This window comes from Rhipicephalus sanguineus, chromosome 4 (genome assembly GCF_013339695.2).
Source record: "Rhipicephalus sanguineus isolate Rsan-2018 chromosome 4, BIME_Rsan_1.4, whole genome shotgun sequence".
In the NCBI taxonomy this organism is placed as follows: Eukaryota; Metazoa; Arthropoda; class Arachnida; order Ixodida; family Ixodidae; genus Rhipicephalus; species Rhipicephalus sanguineus.
In genome coordinates, this window is record NC_051179.1 from 145,339,483 (window position 1) to 145,355,922 (window position 16,440).

General features: G+C 46.3%; 1 protein-coding gene across 1 annotated transcript in view; it reads left to right on the forward strand.

The window, feature by feature from the left end:
• Positions 1-11,256, forward strand: part of LOC119391682 (monocarboxylate transporter 10-like) — a 61,722-nt gene extending 50,466 nt beyond the window's left edge. Inside the window, exon 6 of the mRNA XM_049415370.1 lies at positions 11,093-11,256. Coding sequence (XP_049271327.1) covers positions 11,093-11,232 — 140 coding nt within the window. The 3' untranslated portion in view covers positions 11,233-11,256. The remainder of the gene's footprint in view (positions 1-11,092) is intronic.
• Positions 11,257-16,440: the final 5,184 nt, after the last annotated feature.

Sequence of the window (16,440 nt, forward strand, 5' to 3'; positions counted from 1 at the left end):
ACGTATAGCTGGGTGAATATCGCCACATTCAATCAGTACATGTTCCATCGTTTCCTTAGTTCCCCCGCAGCATGTACATTGTTCTTCTTCGTTACTGAATCTCGCTTTATAACTACGCGTTCTAAGGCAGCCCGACCTTGCTTCAAACAGTAAAGCGCTTCCCCTTGAATTATCATAAAACCTTTCCCTCCTTATTTCGTTTTTTCCCTTTCGGTAGTTACTCAGAGCCGGCTTCTTTTCCATCGCTGCCATCCAATAAGTCTTCTCCGCCTCTCTGACCTTCCGCTTAATGCTCCTTGTTGCCATATCGCCCGCACTGCTAGCCGTATATTTACTGGTGAGCCTCCTAGTTCTTTTTCTCCACTGCGTGTCAACGCTTTTTCTATACAAATACCTGAAAACCTTCTCTGCCCATCTACTCTTCTTCATTTTCCTCAGCTTCTCTTCGAATCTCATTTTGCTCTGAGCTTCCCGCACTTCAAAGCCTGTCCATCCCATATCACCCTTTACAGCCTCATTTGTCGTCTTCCCGTGAGCGCCCAACGCGAGGCGGCCCACCGTCCTTTGATTTACATCCATTCCTGATTGTACCTCTGACTTCATGCACACCACTGAGTTCCCAAATGTAAGCCCCGGGACCATCACACCCTTCCACAGCCCTCGAAGCACCTCGTACCTATTGTACCCCCATAAAGCTCTGTGCTTCATAATTGCAGCATTCCTCTTTCCCTTTGCTACCGATGCTTTCTCTTGTACCTCCATATATCTATCCCCCTCATTTACCCATACTCCGAGGTACTTGTACTCGCTTACCCTCGGTATTTTTTGGCCCTGTATAAAGACCGCATGGTCTTCGTGATCAATGAATACCATCAATCCATATTTTGTGGCACTAAATCCTTGTCCTAAAGCCTCACATTCCCTTCCGCATATATCTGCCAGTCGCTGTATATCATCTTGACTGTCCGCAAATAAGACAATATCATCAGCATAAAATAGACCTGGAAGCTTCTGCTCAACCATCGTGCCGACCTGTTTGTGTGACAAATTAAATCCAATGTTACTACCTTCTAGCGCTTTTTCCATCCTCACCATGTACAGCATGAATAACAGCGGGGACAAAGGACATCCTTGTCTCAGCCCCTTGCTGATTTCAACGCTGTCCTTGCTACTTATTCCTTCCCATTCTATACAAACTATATTTTCTCGGTATATTTCCCTCAAAAGCTGTATACAGTCGTCACCTATGCCCAAATCTTTCAGTATATCCCACAAAATTTCCTGATTAACGTTGTCATACGCCCCGGTAATATCTAGATAAGCTACGTATAACGGCCTGTTTTCTATTTTCGATATTTCTATACATTGGGTAAGAACAAACAGATTATCGTCTAACCGCCTGTCGATTCGAAATCCATTCTGAAGTTCTCCCAAAATATCATTTTGTTCTTCCCACGCTTCTATTTTTTTTAATTTTACTGCCTGCATCGCCAACCTGTATAGCACCGATGTAATGGTTAGCCGTCTATACGAGCGAATTTTATCCTTTTCTCCCCTGCCTTTATAGATTAAGTTCATTCTACTTTTTCGCCAACTGTCTGGTATTTCCCTCTCCTGTAAGCACTTTTCTACGGCTTTCAGCAGTGCTTCTTTAGTGCTATGTCCGAGTTCGTTAATGAGGCTGACGGGAACCCCATCTAAGCCCGGTGTAGTGCGCTTAGGAATTTTTCCTTCGGCTTTCTTCCAATTGAAATTCTCTAGTACTACATCTTCGTCGGTTGCACTCCTTTGCGCACTTTTACTCACCGGGGGAATCCCATGGGCGACCTTTGTAAACGAATCGGCTGTTATCTTTCGGATGTAACCTAGCGCTTCATACCCTTCCAATTGATTTCCTCCTTCATCTACCATATGTTGTTGCATTGTGACAGACTTCCTACCCAGCGCTTTTAGGTGGCTCCAAAATATCCTAGGCGCGGCCTTCTTTTCGCGAATCTCTGTCATCCAGCGTTCACTTTCACCTTTAATTTTTGCCTCGACTAATTTCTGCACAATGGATTTTTGCTCTAAGTATATTTCCCATATTTGGTTGACTTCATCCTGTGGCCGCTTCTCCTTTTTTGCTTGTCTGTGCTCCCGTGATGCCTCACGTCGCTTCTCGATCGCCTCCCGGATTTCTTTGTTCCACCAAATTTTTGGCTTTCTCTTTCCTTTCCAACAAATAGTTTTCTTCTCTTTTTCCATTTCTTTTGTGATTATATGTAGCAGCTCACTATACTTCCAGTCTTTACCTGGTAGTTCGTCTACTTTTTCCTCGACTCTTGCGGCTATATTTGTTATTTGTTTGTCATTTAGATACAAGCTGCAAAACTTTGATTCTATGTTCTTATTATCAGTTTTATATCCCATTTGTAATATTATGCGTTTATGATCACTACCCAAGCTGTTAATGCCTTCCTCGTCTATTCTCATCTCTCTAAGTTTGTCATATATTCCTTCTGTCATGAGACAATAATCAATGCTCGATTGCCGGTTTCCGACTTCCCACGTGATCTGCCCCTCACACTTAGGCCCCACGTTAACTATCTCAAGACTATGTTGCTCGCAGAGATCTAGCAATAACTTGCCATTGGTGTCTGAATATCCGTCAAGGTCATGAATGTGAGCGTTCATGTCCCCTAGAAGAATTATTTCGGCATCAGGACCAAATTCTTTAATATCGGTGCTTATGCATTTCACTATCTCCAGATTCTTTTCTCTGCAGTTATTGCCCGTCCACAAGTAAGCTACACCTAGCCACGTTTTCTTTCCACCTACTGTGCCCGAAACCCACATGTGCTCTGAACACGTTTGTTTCACTCTATCCAATTTTGTTCTGCTATGAATTAGCATTCCAACATCCCCACCTCTCCTTTCTGAGGTGATCCTGTTACATCCTTCCCAAATATAATTGTCAATATGTGGTGGCTCTTCCAAGTCTCTAAGGTGTGTTTCTGTAACCGCATAAACACCTATCTGTTCCTTGCTTAACTGCTCCTCAATCTCTAACCATTTTGCCTTTTTTCTGCCACCCTGCATGTTTATGTAACTAATTGCAACACGCGCCTTCTCCCTTCTTTTACCTTTTCTCTGGTTTTTCGCTATACTGCCTGTCAAAGAGTCCCCCTGGTTGTTTTCCTCATTACAAGCTACCCTGGGCACCGAAGGGCCCGCGTGCCCCCCAAAAAAGCTACTGCGCGACCTGCAAGTCGCCAACCCACCTCATGACCAAGCCTCTTATCGAAGTGAATTCTGTCTCTTTGAAAACCGCCCCACCTGTGCACCTCCCTGTTTATATCCACTACCTCGAATCCCTTCTCTCGACTAATTCGCCATATCTCTTTGTTTGCGTCGACAACCGCTCTTTGCAAGTTGATATTCCTCACTGGTACTTCCGGTATTGTGCATACCACTATCTGCACCTGAGGGGAAATGGCGCGCATGTCATCGACCCCTTTCGCCAATGTGGGCGCTAGTTCGGCTGATTCTTCATTCAAGACGTCGTTTAGACCTCCCGCGATTATCACGAGGTTACGTCCATTAGCCTTAGTTGCGAGTTTTGCGCTAGCTTGTCTCATCACTGATCCCAGCCTATGTCCCGGGAACTTCCCTATTAAAACTCGTTTGTCGCCTCTCACCCTTTCCTTGACTGCTTCTTCACATCTAACTAAATTCGAGTCCCCGGCGATTATCACGTGCTCCGACTCTTCTGCTGGACCGTCCCGCACCTGGCCACTGCCTCGGTTATTAGCGTGTGTCACTGCTGCTTTGTCCCCTCCCCTTCCCAAAACTACTTCGCGGAAGCTGGGTCCTGTGACCCTTGCACCTGTCTTTTCCAAACCTGCTTCCCCCTTCGCGTCTACCACTGTGGGGGTCGATGCCCCGCTGTCGCTTGCTTCTTTGTTCACCATTACTACCTTTGCTAACTTCTCCTCGGCTGACTTAAGCCTTTCCCCCATGGCCATCGTTTTTTCCCGCTCTGTCGCCAACGCAATCTCCAGCTCGGCGATTCTTACCATGAGCTCATTCTGGGCAGCCATCATTATTTCGATTTTCGCCTCTAACTCGCATTGCTTACACATGGCGTCAGCTCCCTCTGTCTTCTCATCCGTACAAACCTCTATTTTCCATCCCATTCCGCACCCTGTACACTTTACGGTCTTTTTGACCATGGCTAGATCGTTCACACGGCGGATTAGTTACACTTAAAGTCAAATGGTATCACAAAACTCCGCAAGTATGCTATACTTCAAAGCACATGTGTGCCTTTCAGCCACGTGGTGACCGAACAAAAAAAAAAGGACACAGGCGACTGTCACACAGGAAACAGTACAAAATTGTAAGCCCTATTAAGCTTCAATCTAGTGGCTTATGTACTCATATAACTAAAAAAACAAGCTCGAATCATGCAAAAAAAAAAACTTATCTGACGCTGTCATTCCGGAGCCCACGAAAAACACGTCCGTCCTCTCCCAGTCTGCAGCACCTCCCAGTCTGCAGCACCTTGAGCGGCGGCGCGCCATCTAGTGAGCATTCGTGAAATCACAGGAGAGAGCACAGCTGCGCCTCTGGTGGGAGCAATGAGAAACAGTGTACACGCCGACAACGGACAAGGCGCGAGCATAAGGAGCAAGCTCCTAAAAAAAGGCGAGACAGCGTACATCATCAAACCCTGCAGTGACCGCTAAGCAAGGAGGATTATGATTGTCACACGTTACGTCGTCTGGTTTTTCTCTAACTGTGCGGCACTTCTCGTGCGAAAATGGCCAATGGAAACGAGAGTCGCAAGCAGATGACAAAATAAGTTATCTACTAAGAGAGAGAGCCGAAGCAACAGCAAGACATAAATGAAAAGTAAAAATTAACAAATTGAACCCTTGTTCGGGAAAACATTTATGGACTAAATTTTTTTTTATTTAGGAAAGAAGTAGAAAAACCGTCGCTGGAACTAGAGAGCATTTAGGTCTTGTTTGATTGACGCTTCTGCAGTTATCAGTCAAACCGCCGACATAGGCATCTTTCCGACCTGATTATGTGCGTGTTTTAACACGAAAGTGTTTTATGCCGGGGTCCACCACGGCTCCACTGACGCATTTCCGTCACGGATATGACATTGTAAAGTATAAAGACTATCACATGGCAAAGAAAAAACTAGAAGAAAAAATTGGCTGCGCATCTGCGTGCTTCGCTGCAGATGCCGTCGAAAGACGATAGAAGAGCTCTGCGTGAGATATGGGTGCCATCTGGCATACGCGGGAAACATGAGCTTGTGCAGAGGGTTTCCCCTCTGCGTGGCAGAGGGCGTTAGTCGGCGCTGCATAGCGTCGCATTTTCAGCGCAGATTCAGACACTAGGGTCTTTAGAATTACGTATCTATGTATTTTCTATTAAAGGAACAGACCAGCTAATACTTACCCAGTGATGTTGTGCCTCAGATATACGTAATATTTGCTTTCTGATCGACAATGTACACAACTAGGAACCGACGCACCAGTTCAAGATGGCTGGCCCTTGGGCATGTGGTTCAACTTTGGCCGGGTGGCTGAATAGGGTGACAGACAGACAAACTGAAAAATAGAAAGACAGACAGACCAAAATTTCTGCGTTTAAGTTCCCCAAGAAAGACTATCGTCTTTAAAAGTTTCGTCACTGGGAGTCGATCTTACGACCCCTCGATCCCCATCGCGCAGCGCGAAACGACTCCGCCACAGACGGTATGTTCTTCGCCTTACGGCGTGCTATTTATATACACCATTTGCCGGTGGCGGCACTCAGAAATCGGGGTAGATCATCGTGTTTTCGTTATCACTAGCGAGATGGCGCGAAGGGCCCGAAGAGCGCGCTTTAAAGTTCGTCGCCCCACGCTTCGAGATGAGCGTGCCTCTACAGGTCGTGGTCGCTCGTGCGCGCGCGCTTATCTTGTACGTCTTGCGCTCTTACCGCAAATTGGCGTTGAAGTTACAGAGAGCACGAAGGTCACTTCCCTCACTGCAGCGACCGTTTTTGCGAAAGGAGCGCGCTGCTCACAAACAAATAAGTTACAAATGTGACAGTTCGCGCTCATCCTGTGTATACTTGTGCGTTCGTTTCGTGCGTTCTCCTTTGTATTTGACCAGCGAGCTTTAACTGTCGAGCTGTGACAGTTGTTAGTTCGCGCTCATTCTGTTTGTTCGTTCCGTGCGTCCTTTCTGCTTGAGCAGCGCGTTGCAAGTTTCGAGCTGCTTGCCGTTCTTCGCGTGACATTACAACTTGTTGTTGCAGCATTCATTCCTTCGCCCTCGGGGCGAAACAATACACAACAGACGCTCAACTACGTCTGTGAAGACACGTTTTACTTTCGTGTTATGCCGATTCCTATGACAGAGGGATCAGCCATGTTTTTTTTTTTTTTTTTTGCTAACCTTCCGCGGTTGGTGCATTACGCCTAGAAACGCATCGTCCGGCGCTCTACGCGGTTGTACGGGGCTGGCGGCCACGGATCTTTACAAAACTTCCCAAATAAAAATACGAGTCGGTTTTGACACTTGTGGAGCAGGCAACGTGAGACCCAACAGCACTGTGATTTTGCTTCAAATATAAGTATGGCACAGCGCACAACGGATAATTTCGACAACGGCCTATTCCCGAAAGCGCGTCCGGTCACTGCTCTGTGTCCCAGTCGGTGACATGTCGAACATGAGGCCTCAGTGATGAATCGGCGAGGGCCTTTTGATAGCCGCAAGTCGTCGCCTGAAGACGTTTCGTAGAAGGAGTGATCAAGATGGTGCCAGTAATGACCAGGTCTGCAGGCGTCAAACGACAAATGCGTGCAGGTGCACACAGGTGAACGCAAAGGGTGCAACGCCATCGACGGGTTGTGATGGGCTTGCTCGTAGACGGGGCGCACAGATGAATGTGTCGGCGGTTTGCCCTCGCCCCGTTCTCAGAGTGCAGAGAAAATCTCGAACTATCTGCTCCGTGTCTTGCGTGTTTCATGAGCGTATGCTTCTAAAAACACGTTTCTCGGTCGTTCACCTCTTCTCACTCACACGGTTTTTTTTAAGAACAAAGAGATAAGGGAGGAAATGTGGTCAGCAGAAGAAAAGTTCCAGTTGGCGCAATCCGTACTGTGATGTCATGATATGCTGTGAGGAGATAATTGGCTACTCAAGAGCGCTCTGGTAGCGTGAGTAGGGCTCTGCACTGCCGACTCTGCAGTGGCACGGCTCTGCGGGGTTATTTAGTGACAGTTCTATTGTAAATCAGTAACTGCCTGTATCTATGTTCATACGTGTAGATAAAGTCTAGTTGTTTTGCTACCTAGGGCTCTGGTCTCCATCGCTAAGAAGAGGCACAAGCACGGCGAGGCAGTGAAAGACGTTTTCTTCTCTTCTCCAAGTGTAAGTGGCTACGTCAGCTTGGGGAGTTCGGCTCCGCTGAGAAAGGAGGAAAGAAGTAAGAGGTCACGGATTTGCTATACCTTCCTCTAGAATTATTCCAGAGCTAGGTAAAAAATTGCTAATAGACATCTTTACTGACACTTTCTTTTCTTGTTTACTTGTTCTTGGCAGTGCCCTTCTAGCGTTTCCTTCCTGCGCGATTCCATTTAATTTGCGATTTGTTTCTTTGTTGAGGTGTATCCTGCAGGCGTACCAGTGAGATACACATTGTTTCACTAATATTATGCGGGTACATGTGCCTATGTGGCAAACAGTGGGCAGCATTCATGTTTGCAGTAGTGAAGGTACAACCCCCGCCCCCGCTTTAATTGACATCGAAAAGTTAACTTCAATTGCCCCCCCCCCTCCTCCCCCCTCCGAGAAATGATCCTGGGTACGTGCCTGATAACAATGCTCTGAGATTGTTAGGACTGAGACGCGGTACGGTCTCAATTCGACAATTTATGAATGCAACTAACAGAACATACGCAACTATGTCCATGCGATGGATAGCGTCGCTACGAATGTTCCAAAGGATATTTTATTTGTTTTTAGCAACGTTGGTGAAATGTACTGTTCTAATACCTCCTGTTTCCTAAATATTTCCGTTGTCGTTATCAATGCTAACAGTAACAAAGGCATGCAATATCGTTTCTTAATGATTTATTTCAAATTTTACAGGCATGGGCTATGGAGCATCGATGATTTCGTTTACCGTGTTCACAATGTTGTACTTCGACAAGTACAAAGCCACAGCCGCATCCTGCAAGTTCATCGGTGTGACAGCATCTAGTCTTGCTGGGCCCCTAGTTTTCTCGGCTGCCGTGGCGAATTGCGGCTTAGGAGGAAGTCTGCTTATCAGTGCAGCTATCGGATTGAATGCTCTGCCACTAGACATGTTCCTTCGCCGACCGCGGCCTCTTGTATTCAGATTTCCCTGCTGCAGATCACAGAACCTATCGGCCGAAGTTAACAAGACCGCGAATATAACCGCGAAAATAAGTGATGCTCGTGGACGTCGGGAATACTTGAACAACACGGGGACAGCAGACTGTGTTCCCAAGCGGAAATCACGCCCAGGTGCCCACACAGAAAATATAGGAGTTACCGAGACGTCCTGTGAAAATAAAACTTCGAGTGACGTGAAACGCGAAAGAGAGACTTCCCAAACGCCACCCCAGTTAACGCCCACAACGAGCCTCCGGAGCACCTCTGCTAGCAATAACGAATCTCGGATTACGAACGGCGACTGTGGATCAAATTGTCGTCGCAACAGCACGCCCGTTTCTTGCGGAAAGAGGGCGTCCACAGAACAGCAGCCGTCGGCGTCTAAGTCAAGCAACAGTATTTTGGAACAATTGACGATTTTTCGCAAGCTCGCTTTTTACGTACTCCTGGTTGTGTACGCTCTATGCGACTACGCCATATCGATGCACACTACGAACATCCTAGACTACGGTCGCGATAAAGGCTTTGCACTCGAGAAAGCGAAGTTGGTGCTCACGTACAATGCAGCGGGTCAGTTTGTGGGAAGGACTCTATTGCCGTTTGCTTCGGACAACGTGGCAAATAGCCGGTGCCCGTTTGCCGTTGCGTGCTTCATTGGTGCCGGTGCATGGTTGGCTCTCATACCGGTCGTGCAGTCATTAACTGCTTTTGTGGCGTTAAACCTGGTGTTAGGAGTGTGCCAGGGATACGTGACATGTATCCGAAGCGTCCTGGTCAACGACTACTGCGGAGTGGAGCGGCTGCCTACGTTCTTCGGAATACTCGGACTGGCCTTGGTACCGCTGTCGTCCAGTGGACCGACAATCATAGGTGAGTGGAACCAGGATAATGCGGTTCTGCTGACTTGTGATGAACCTTAGCTCACGAACTTGAAAACGAGGGTACCAGCGAATACACAGGACATTTACACAAGAAAAATGCGTTATACACGGACGAGCGATGGAGTTCCAACTGTGATTTATGAAAGAACATTGCCGCATAAAACATCCCATGAATGCGAATCCATATGTCCTCTTAGCACGCTGCAGGAGGTGAGCATGTGGGTAAATAATTGCGACATTTCACGTGTCGTGAGAAGACACGGGATGCGCATGCGTAGGATGTTTTGTGCGGCCATGTTCCTTCCATAAAGCACAAATGTAAGTCCCGCGTTGGTCAGTGTCTAACGCCTTCTTTCTTGCGTACTTATCCTGTGTATGCGCTGGCACCCCCCTTTTTAAGTTCATAAAGCACCAACTGGCCCAAGAACTAGCGCTTTTTCAACCTTACCTCATCCGTTTGCACTGGCAGCCTGAAATTTCAAGCTGTAAATGTGCGCACAGTTCTCGACAAATGCTTAGCTTTTAATCACGCAGGAATCTTTTGAAAGCATTTTTAGGAGAATGGTTGGTGCTTGGAGAAGGTGCAGCGAGGCGGGCGCATTTGATTGATGTTAACAGCACACACATTTCAGGAAAAATAGACATAGTCGAACCGTTTTTGCCAGTAACTTCATTTTATCAAGCATTAGATATAAACTTTAATGGAAATAACCTAAGGTACGATCATACGAGTGATGTATATTGACTGCTCATCATTCGAGCACGGGATCTCAAATTACTGGAAATCCGGAAATACGTTTATGTTCATGTATAGAAATTGCAATGAAAAGTGAACAATGTGCACATCTCGAAATTCCCCCCCCCCAAAAAAAAAAAACATTTCCTTGACAATTTCAAGAGTCAGCTGGGTCCAATGTATTGCTATCACATTGAATTCAATAGAAAGAAGCGCACAGCCGCACTTCTGCTCTCAATCAGACAGACAGACAGACAGACAGACAGACAGACAGACAGACAGACAGACAGACAGACAGACAGACAGACAAGGCAGGCAGGCAGGCAGGCAGGCAGGCAGGCAGGCAGGCAGGCAGGCAGGCAGGCAGGCAGGCAGGCAGGCAGGCAGAGACCGGGTCCTCCCCGGCTAATCACTCAGGACTAGCCGGGGAGGACCCGTTGGGGTCCCCGGCTCGCCGCTGGCTTCTCCCATGTCGGAACCGGGAGGCCATGCCTCTGCGCTCTTTCACGGGCCCTCTGGATGGTCGTTGACTGGATGTTGAGTGCGGTACTTGAGATGGCCTCTGCCAATGCTGTTCGCTGGTGAGTGACGTATCCTGTAATGCAGGACACTGCCAGAGCATATGTTCTAGAGTGCTAAGCTCCTCCGCGCAATCCTTGCAATGTAAATCAATTCCTCTGTTAATCCAGCTTAGGGAACCTCGCGAGAGATATGACCTCGTCTGAAGCATTCTAATTGTGATTGCTTGTGATTCACATAGTTTTTGGTGTGGAGGCGGGAAGCGCCTGCGTTCCTCTTATAGTGGGAGGTGATCTAGATATTTTTTTTACATTAGCGTTTAGAGGCTCCCAAACAAATTGATGTTATTCCATATTACCGAATGGGCATGTTTCGTGCCTTTGCTCTGTCTACAGTTGAAGCTGACGCCCGTGTTTTGTCAAATGTCGAAGCGAACTGTCAATAATTTCTTTTTTTGACATTATTGCTTTTCTAGGCGTTTTTTAATTCGAGTGTTGCAATGCAGTTCTTATTTATTTCTATTCATTGCCACCAACTTGCTTTTGATGCAGGTTTTTTTCGAGACACCCTCGGGTCGTACGACAACTTCTACCGGATGCTGGGGGCCGGAAATATTTGCATCGCGGCATTGCTGTTTGTTCTGGTGTGGCGTGACAAGACGCGAAGGAAATCATGTGACTTACTCACATAAGCATTGGGAGACTGAATCAAATTGGTGCAACTTAAAACAACAGCGTCTCCTCGCCATCACAGGATTTGCAGACATTTTGAAGGAGGTTCAAGAAGTTTCAGTAGACACTATGTAAGGTTTTGGCCATACTCATGCCATCGACTCATTTCTTCAGACGTTCCGCAAAGAAGTCACGAAAATGTTCCCTAGGAGCATGATAACTGAAGAAAAAGAGATCTTGATTACCTTCTGTCTCTGTAAGAGCGTTGCACTTTTTTGTATCCTGAAAGATAAGTTTATTGACCCCGCCCACAGCTCTCGCATGTGTGCCGCCACGTATGATCACGTGGTGATGCCTCCTTCAATGTCCTCGGCCGGCCAATAGAGTGTGCGGCGCCAGAGCGGCGCAGCAAGTCGTTTGGTACTGCCATCAGCGCCTACAATGACTGCGTGAACGGTACAGTACATCGGACAAGGCTGTACAACGCATGTAACTGTCCTATCTTTATCTTTCCATGCTCATCAAGCCTAGTCAAAATATTGTGGCAGAACAGCCCAGAAAACGGGAGGAAAACTATACAGGAAACTTCGTCCCGTTTTCTGCGCTGTTCTGCCACAATGTTCATGAACGAACTAGCCCACTAATAACCCTAGTCGAAATAGTTCCCGCGCATTAGGACGCCGAATTGGCAACTGTCTCACAAGTCTCAATGCATTCTACGTTCAGCTGCTGTATCAAATCAGGATTACTATAATACGCTAGCTTTCTAAATGGGAAGCATTCCTTAGCGAACTTCGGCGAGCTTGAGCGTATCTATCTATCTATCTATCTATCTATCTATCTATCTATCTATCTATCTATCTATCTATCTATCTATCTATCTATCTATCTATCTATCTATCTATCTATCTATCTATCTATCTATCTATCTATCTATCTATCTATCTATCTATCTATCTATCTATCTATCTATCTATCTATCCGCCTATGATTTTGTGCTCTCCTGGCCGTTTCGTTAATGACATGTATACCAAAATTGGCGTGGCATAACATGACTGTACGGCGAACCTAAATGACAGCTCATAACATGAAAATCATGGCATACATGTCATGAACGGCATGATATACATGCCACGACGTTGGTGCTCTTGCGGACGTTTCATTAACTTCATATATACCAAAATTGGTATGGCGTGACAAGAGTATGACAATCATAAGTGACAGGTCCTATAGTGCAAACCATGACACGCATGTTATATACAGCATGATTCACATGACATGGTCTCGGGGCGCTCGCGGCCGTTTAATTAGGTGGAGTATACCAAAACTGGTACGAGGAGACATTTCCGATGGTGAACATAAATCATCATCATCATCATCAGCCTGTCTACGCCCACTGCAGGGCAAAGGCCTCTCCCATGTTCCGCCAATCAACCCGGTCCTATGCTTTCTGTTGCCACGTTACACCTACAAACTTCTTAATCTCATCTACCCACCTAATTTTCTGTCTTCCCCTCACGCGTTTGCCCTCTCTTGGAATCCAGTCAGTTACCCTTAATGACCACGTATAATATGGAGTATAATATGGAGAGAATTGAGCATGCTCTAAAGAACGGAAGAAGCCTCAAAGCTACGAAGACAAAACTGTGCATAGGCAAAAATCAGATGTATGCATTAAGGGACAAGGATGGCAAGGTCACAACCAATATGGAAAGAATAGTTGAGGTAGCGGAAGAGTTCTACAGAGATCTGTACAGCAGCCGAGACAGTCAGGATGTTAATGTAAGAAGCAGTAATATCCCAGAGGAATCTGACATCCCACCAGTATTAACAGGAGAAGTAAAGAAAGCCCTAAAGAGAATGCAAAGAGGCAAAGCAGCTGGTGAGGATCAGGTAACATCAGACCTGTTGAAAGACGGTGGAGAGATTATGTTAGAGAAACTGGCCACCCTGTATACGAAGTGTCTCTCGACAGGGATGATACCAGAATCTTGGAAGAATGCCAACATCATCTTGATCCATAAGAAAGGGGACGTCAAGGACCTGAAAAATTACAGGCCCATCAGCTTACTGTCCGTTGTCTACAAGCTATTCACAAAAGTAATTGCTAACAGAATTAATACGACATTAGAGTTCAATCAACCAAGGGACCAGGCAGGATTTCGTACAGGCTTCTCAACAATAGACCATATTCATACTATCACTCAGGTGATAGAGAAATGCGCGGAATACAACCAACCCCTATACATAGCCTTCATAGATTACGAGAAGGCATTTGATTCGGTGGAGACATCAGCAGTCATGCAAGCACTACGGAATCAGGGCATCGACAAAGCCTATATAAACATGATGGAAGACATCTACAGCGCATCCACAGCCACTATAGTCCTTCATAAAGAAAGCGACAGAATCCCAATAAAGAAGGGCGTACGACAGGGAGACACGATCTCTCCTATGCTATTCACCGCGTGTTTACAGGAGGTTTTCAGGGCCCTAGATTGGGAAGAACTAGGGATAAGAGTTAATGGAGAGTATCTCAGTAACCTGCGATTCGCTGATGACATTGCATTGATGAGTAACGCGGGAGACGAATTACAGCTCATGATTACTGAACTGGATACGGAAAGTAGAAGAGTAGGTCTGAAAATTAATAGGCATAAAACTAAAGTAATGTGGAACAATCTTGGCAGAGAACAGCGCTTTGCGATAGGCGGCGAGACGCTGGAAGTTGTAAAGGAGTACGTCTACTTAGGACAGGTAGTAACCGCGGAGCCAAACCATGAGAGTGAAATAACTAGAAGAATAAGGATGGGATGGGGCTCATTCGGCAAGCACTATCAAATCATGAATGGTAGTCTACCACTATCTCTCAAGAGGAAGGTATATAACAGCTGCATCTTACCGGTACTTACCTACGGAGCAGAAACCTGGAGACTTACAAAGAGGGTTCAACTTAAATTGAGGACGACGCAGCGAGCGATGGAAAGGAAAATGATAGGTGTAACCTTAAGAGACAGGAAGAGAGCAGAGTGGGTCAGGGAACAAACGGGGGTTAAGGATATCATAGTTGAAATTAAGAAGAAGAAATGGATATGGGCCGGCCACGTAGCACGTCGGCAGGATAGCCGGTGAACATAAATGGCAGGTGGTAATATGAAAATCATGACATGCATGTCACGTACGCCATGACGCACATGCCCCGCTCATGGTGCACTGTCGGCCGTTTCGCTGTCTTGACATGTACCAAATTACGTATTGCACCACATGACTATAAGAAGAACAAAAATGACAGGTGGTAACATGAAAATCATGACATGCATGTCGTTTGGGACATGATTTGCATGCCATGCTCATGGTACGCTCGCGGTCATTTCCCCAGTTTGATATACACCAAAACTGGCTGCGTGACGTGACTGTATAACGAACGTATTTGACAAGTGGTAATGTGATTATCATGATATGCATTTCATGTACAGCATGATTTCCATGCCACGCTCATTGTACGCTCGTGGCCGGTTCACTAGCTTGGTATACCCCAAAATTGGTATTTCGTGACGTGACTGTATGACGAACATAAATGTCAGGTGATAATATGAAAATCATGACATGCATGTCACGTAGGGCATGATTTACAGTCTTGATCATGGTGCGCTCGCTGCCGTTTCGCTAGTTTGATATGCCCAAAAATTGGTATTTCTTGACATGACTGTATGAAGAACATAAATGACAGATGGTGACATGAAAATTATGACATGCATGTCGTCTAGGGCTTGATTTACATGCCATGCTCATGGTGTGCTCGCGGCCGTTTCGCTAGTTTGACATACACCAATATTGGTATTGCAAGCATGCAATACCACTCATATAGTGAACTTGCTTGCTTGATCCCCTTCTACTGTATAGTGAACTTGATGTTATGACCTCATGAATGGATGACTTCGTTCTTCTCAAAGAGAAACAAGGCGATGTATGAAGCTCTTTGCTGGCTGCTTCGCATTACATCGATTCCCACAGTGCGTGGCTTCTACCGGATATTATTTTTAGTATCTATTGTAAATGTTTTTTTTTTCAGCTACAGACTATAATTTTTCTTATTCTGCAGTGTTTCCTGGAGCAATGCTTTTGGTGTTATTTATTACTGCGAAAGCTGTTATGAAATGACAACGCCCGATTTCGGCGCCGTAGTTGTTCGCCGCCGTCGGTGTCCGTAACCGCTATCGCGCTAAATGAAAAAAAAAAAACGCCAGGCCTGCGCTGAAACCGCAGCACAGTCACAGCGAAAGCTGGAAGAGCGGCGTTTCAAGAGCCCGATGTAAGCTCTCTTGGGGCTACAATACAAGTACACTAGAAAGGTACCCACTACGCCATAAATCAAATTTTCGTGAAGTTGGGAAGCGCCTACTAAGCCATTATTCGTCATTCTGCGGAGAAGCGAGGCACCAGCTACACGTCTGTAAGGGATTATGTGCACTTTTGTTGACGCGACGACTGATGACGATGAAGAATTACGGCTCAGCCCTTTGTAATGGGTTGGAAGCTTTAAACGGCCCACCAGTTATGTAATTTGCACTGGGTGACGCCCGGTCGCTATTTCCCTCTGCCGTCATGCTGTATAACATACGCTGACGTGGGAGAGAGACGGGGGGGGGGGGCGAAGAACTTTACTGAGACCCCGAGGAAATGGATCATGCGCTTATGGGCTTCCTTGGCAACCAATACAAGTGCACTTGCGAGGAACCCGCTACGCTATAAATCACTGTAATTTTTTAGAAGTAGGGCAGCAGGCACTGTGCCCTTTTTCGTCATTCTACGGAGAGCCGTGCTATCTGCTAAACGCATGCAAGGCATTATGCGCACTTTGTTGATGCTGTGCCTGATGACGACGAAGAATTATGGCAGATACCTTTGTAATGGGTTGGAAGCAATCAACAACTTACTCGTTGCGCAATTCGCATTGTGTGACGCCTGGTTATAGAATTCGCGTTGTGCGACGCTTGGTGCTTATTTTACTCTTCTACCACGCTATATTGCATATGCTAATGTGGTTCGTTCCCGACACGAAGCCTGTATAGGACCTTTTTGCAAAGCAGTTTCAACCACCGGCATGGCTCAGAGGTTGAATACTGGGCTCACACGCAGAGGGCCCAGGTTCGAACCTCGTTCCATCCTAGAATTTTTTCTTATTTCGTTTTTTTTCTTATTTCGAGCGATACTGGTTACGGACACCG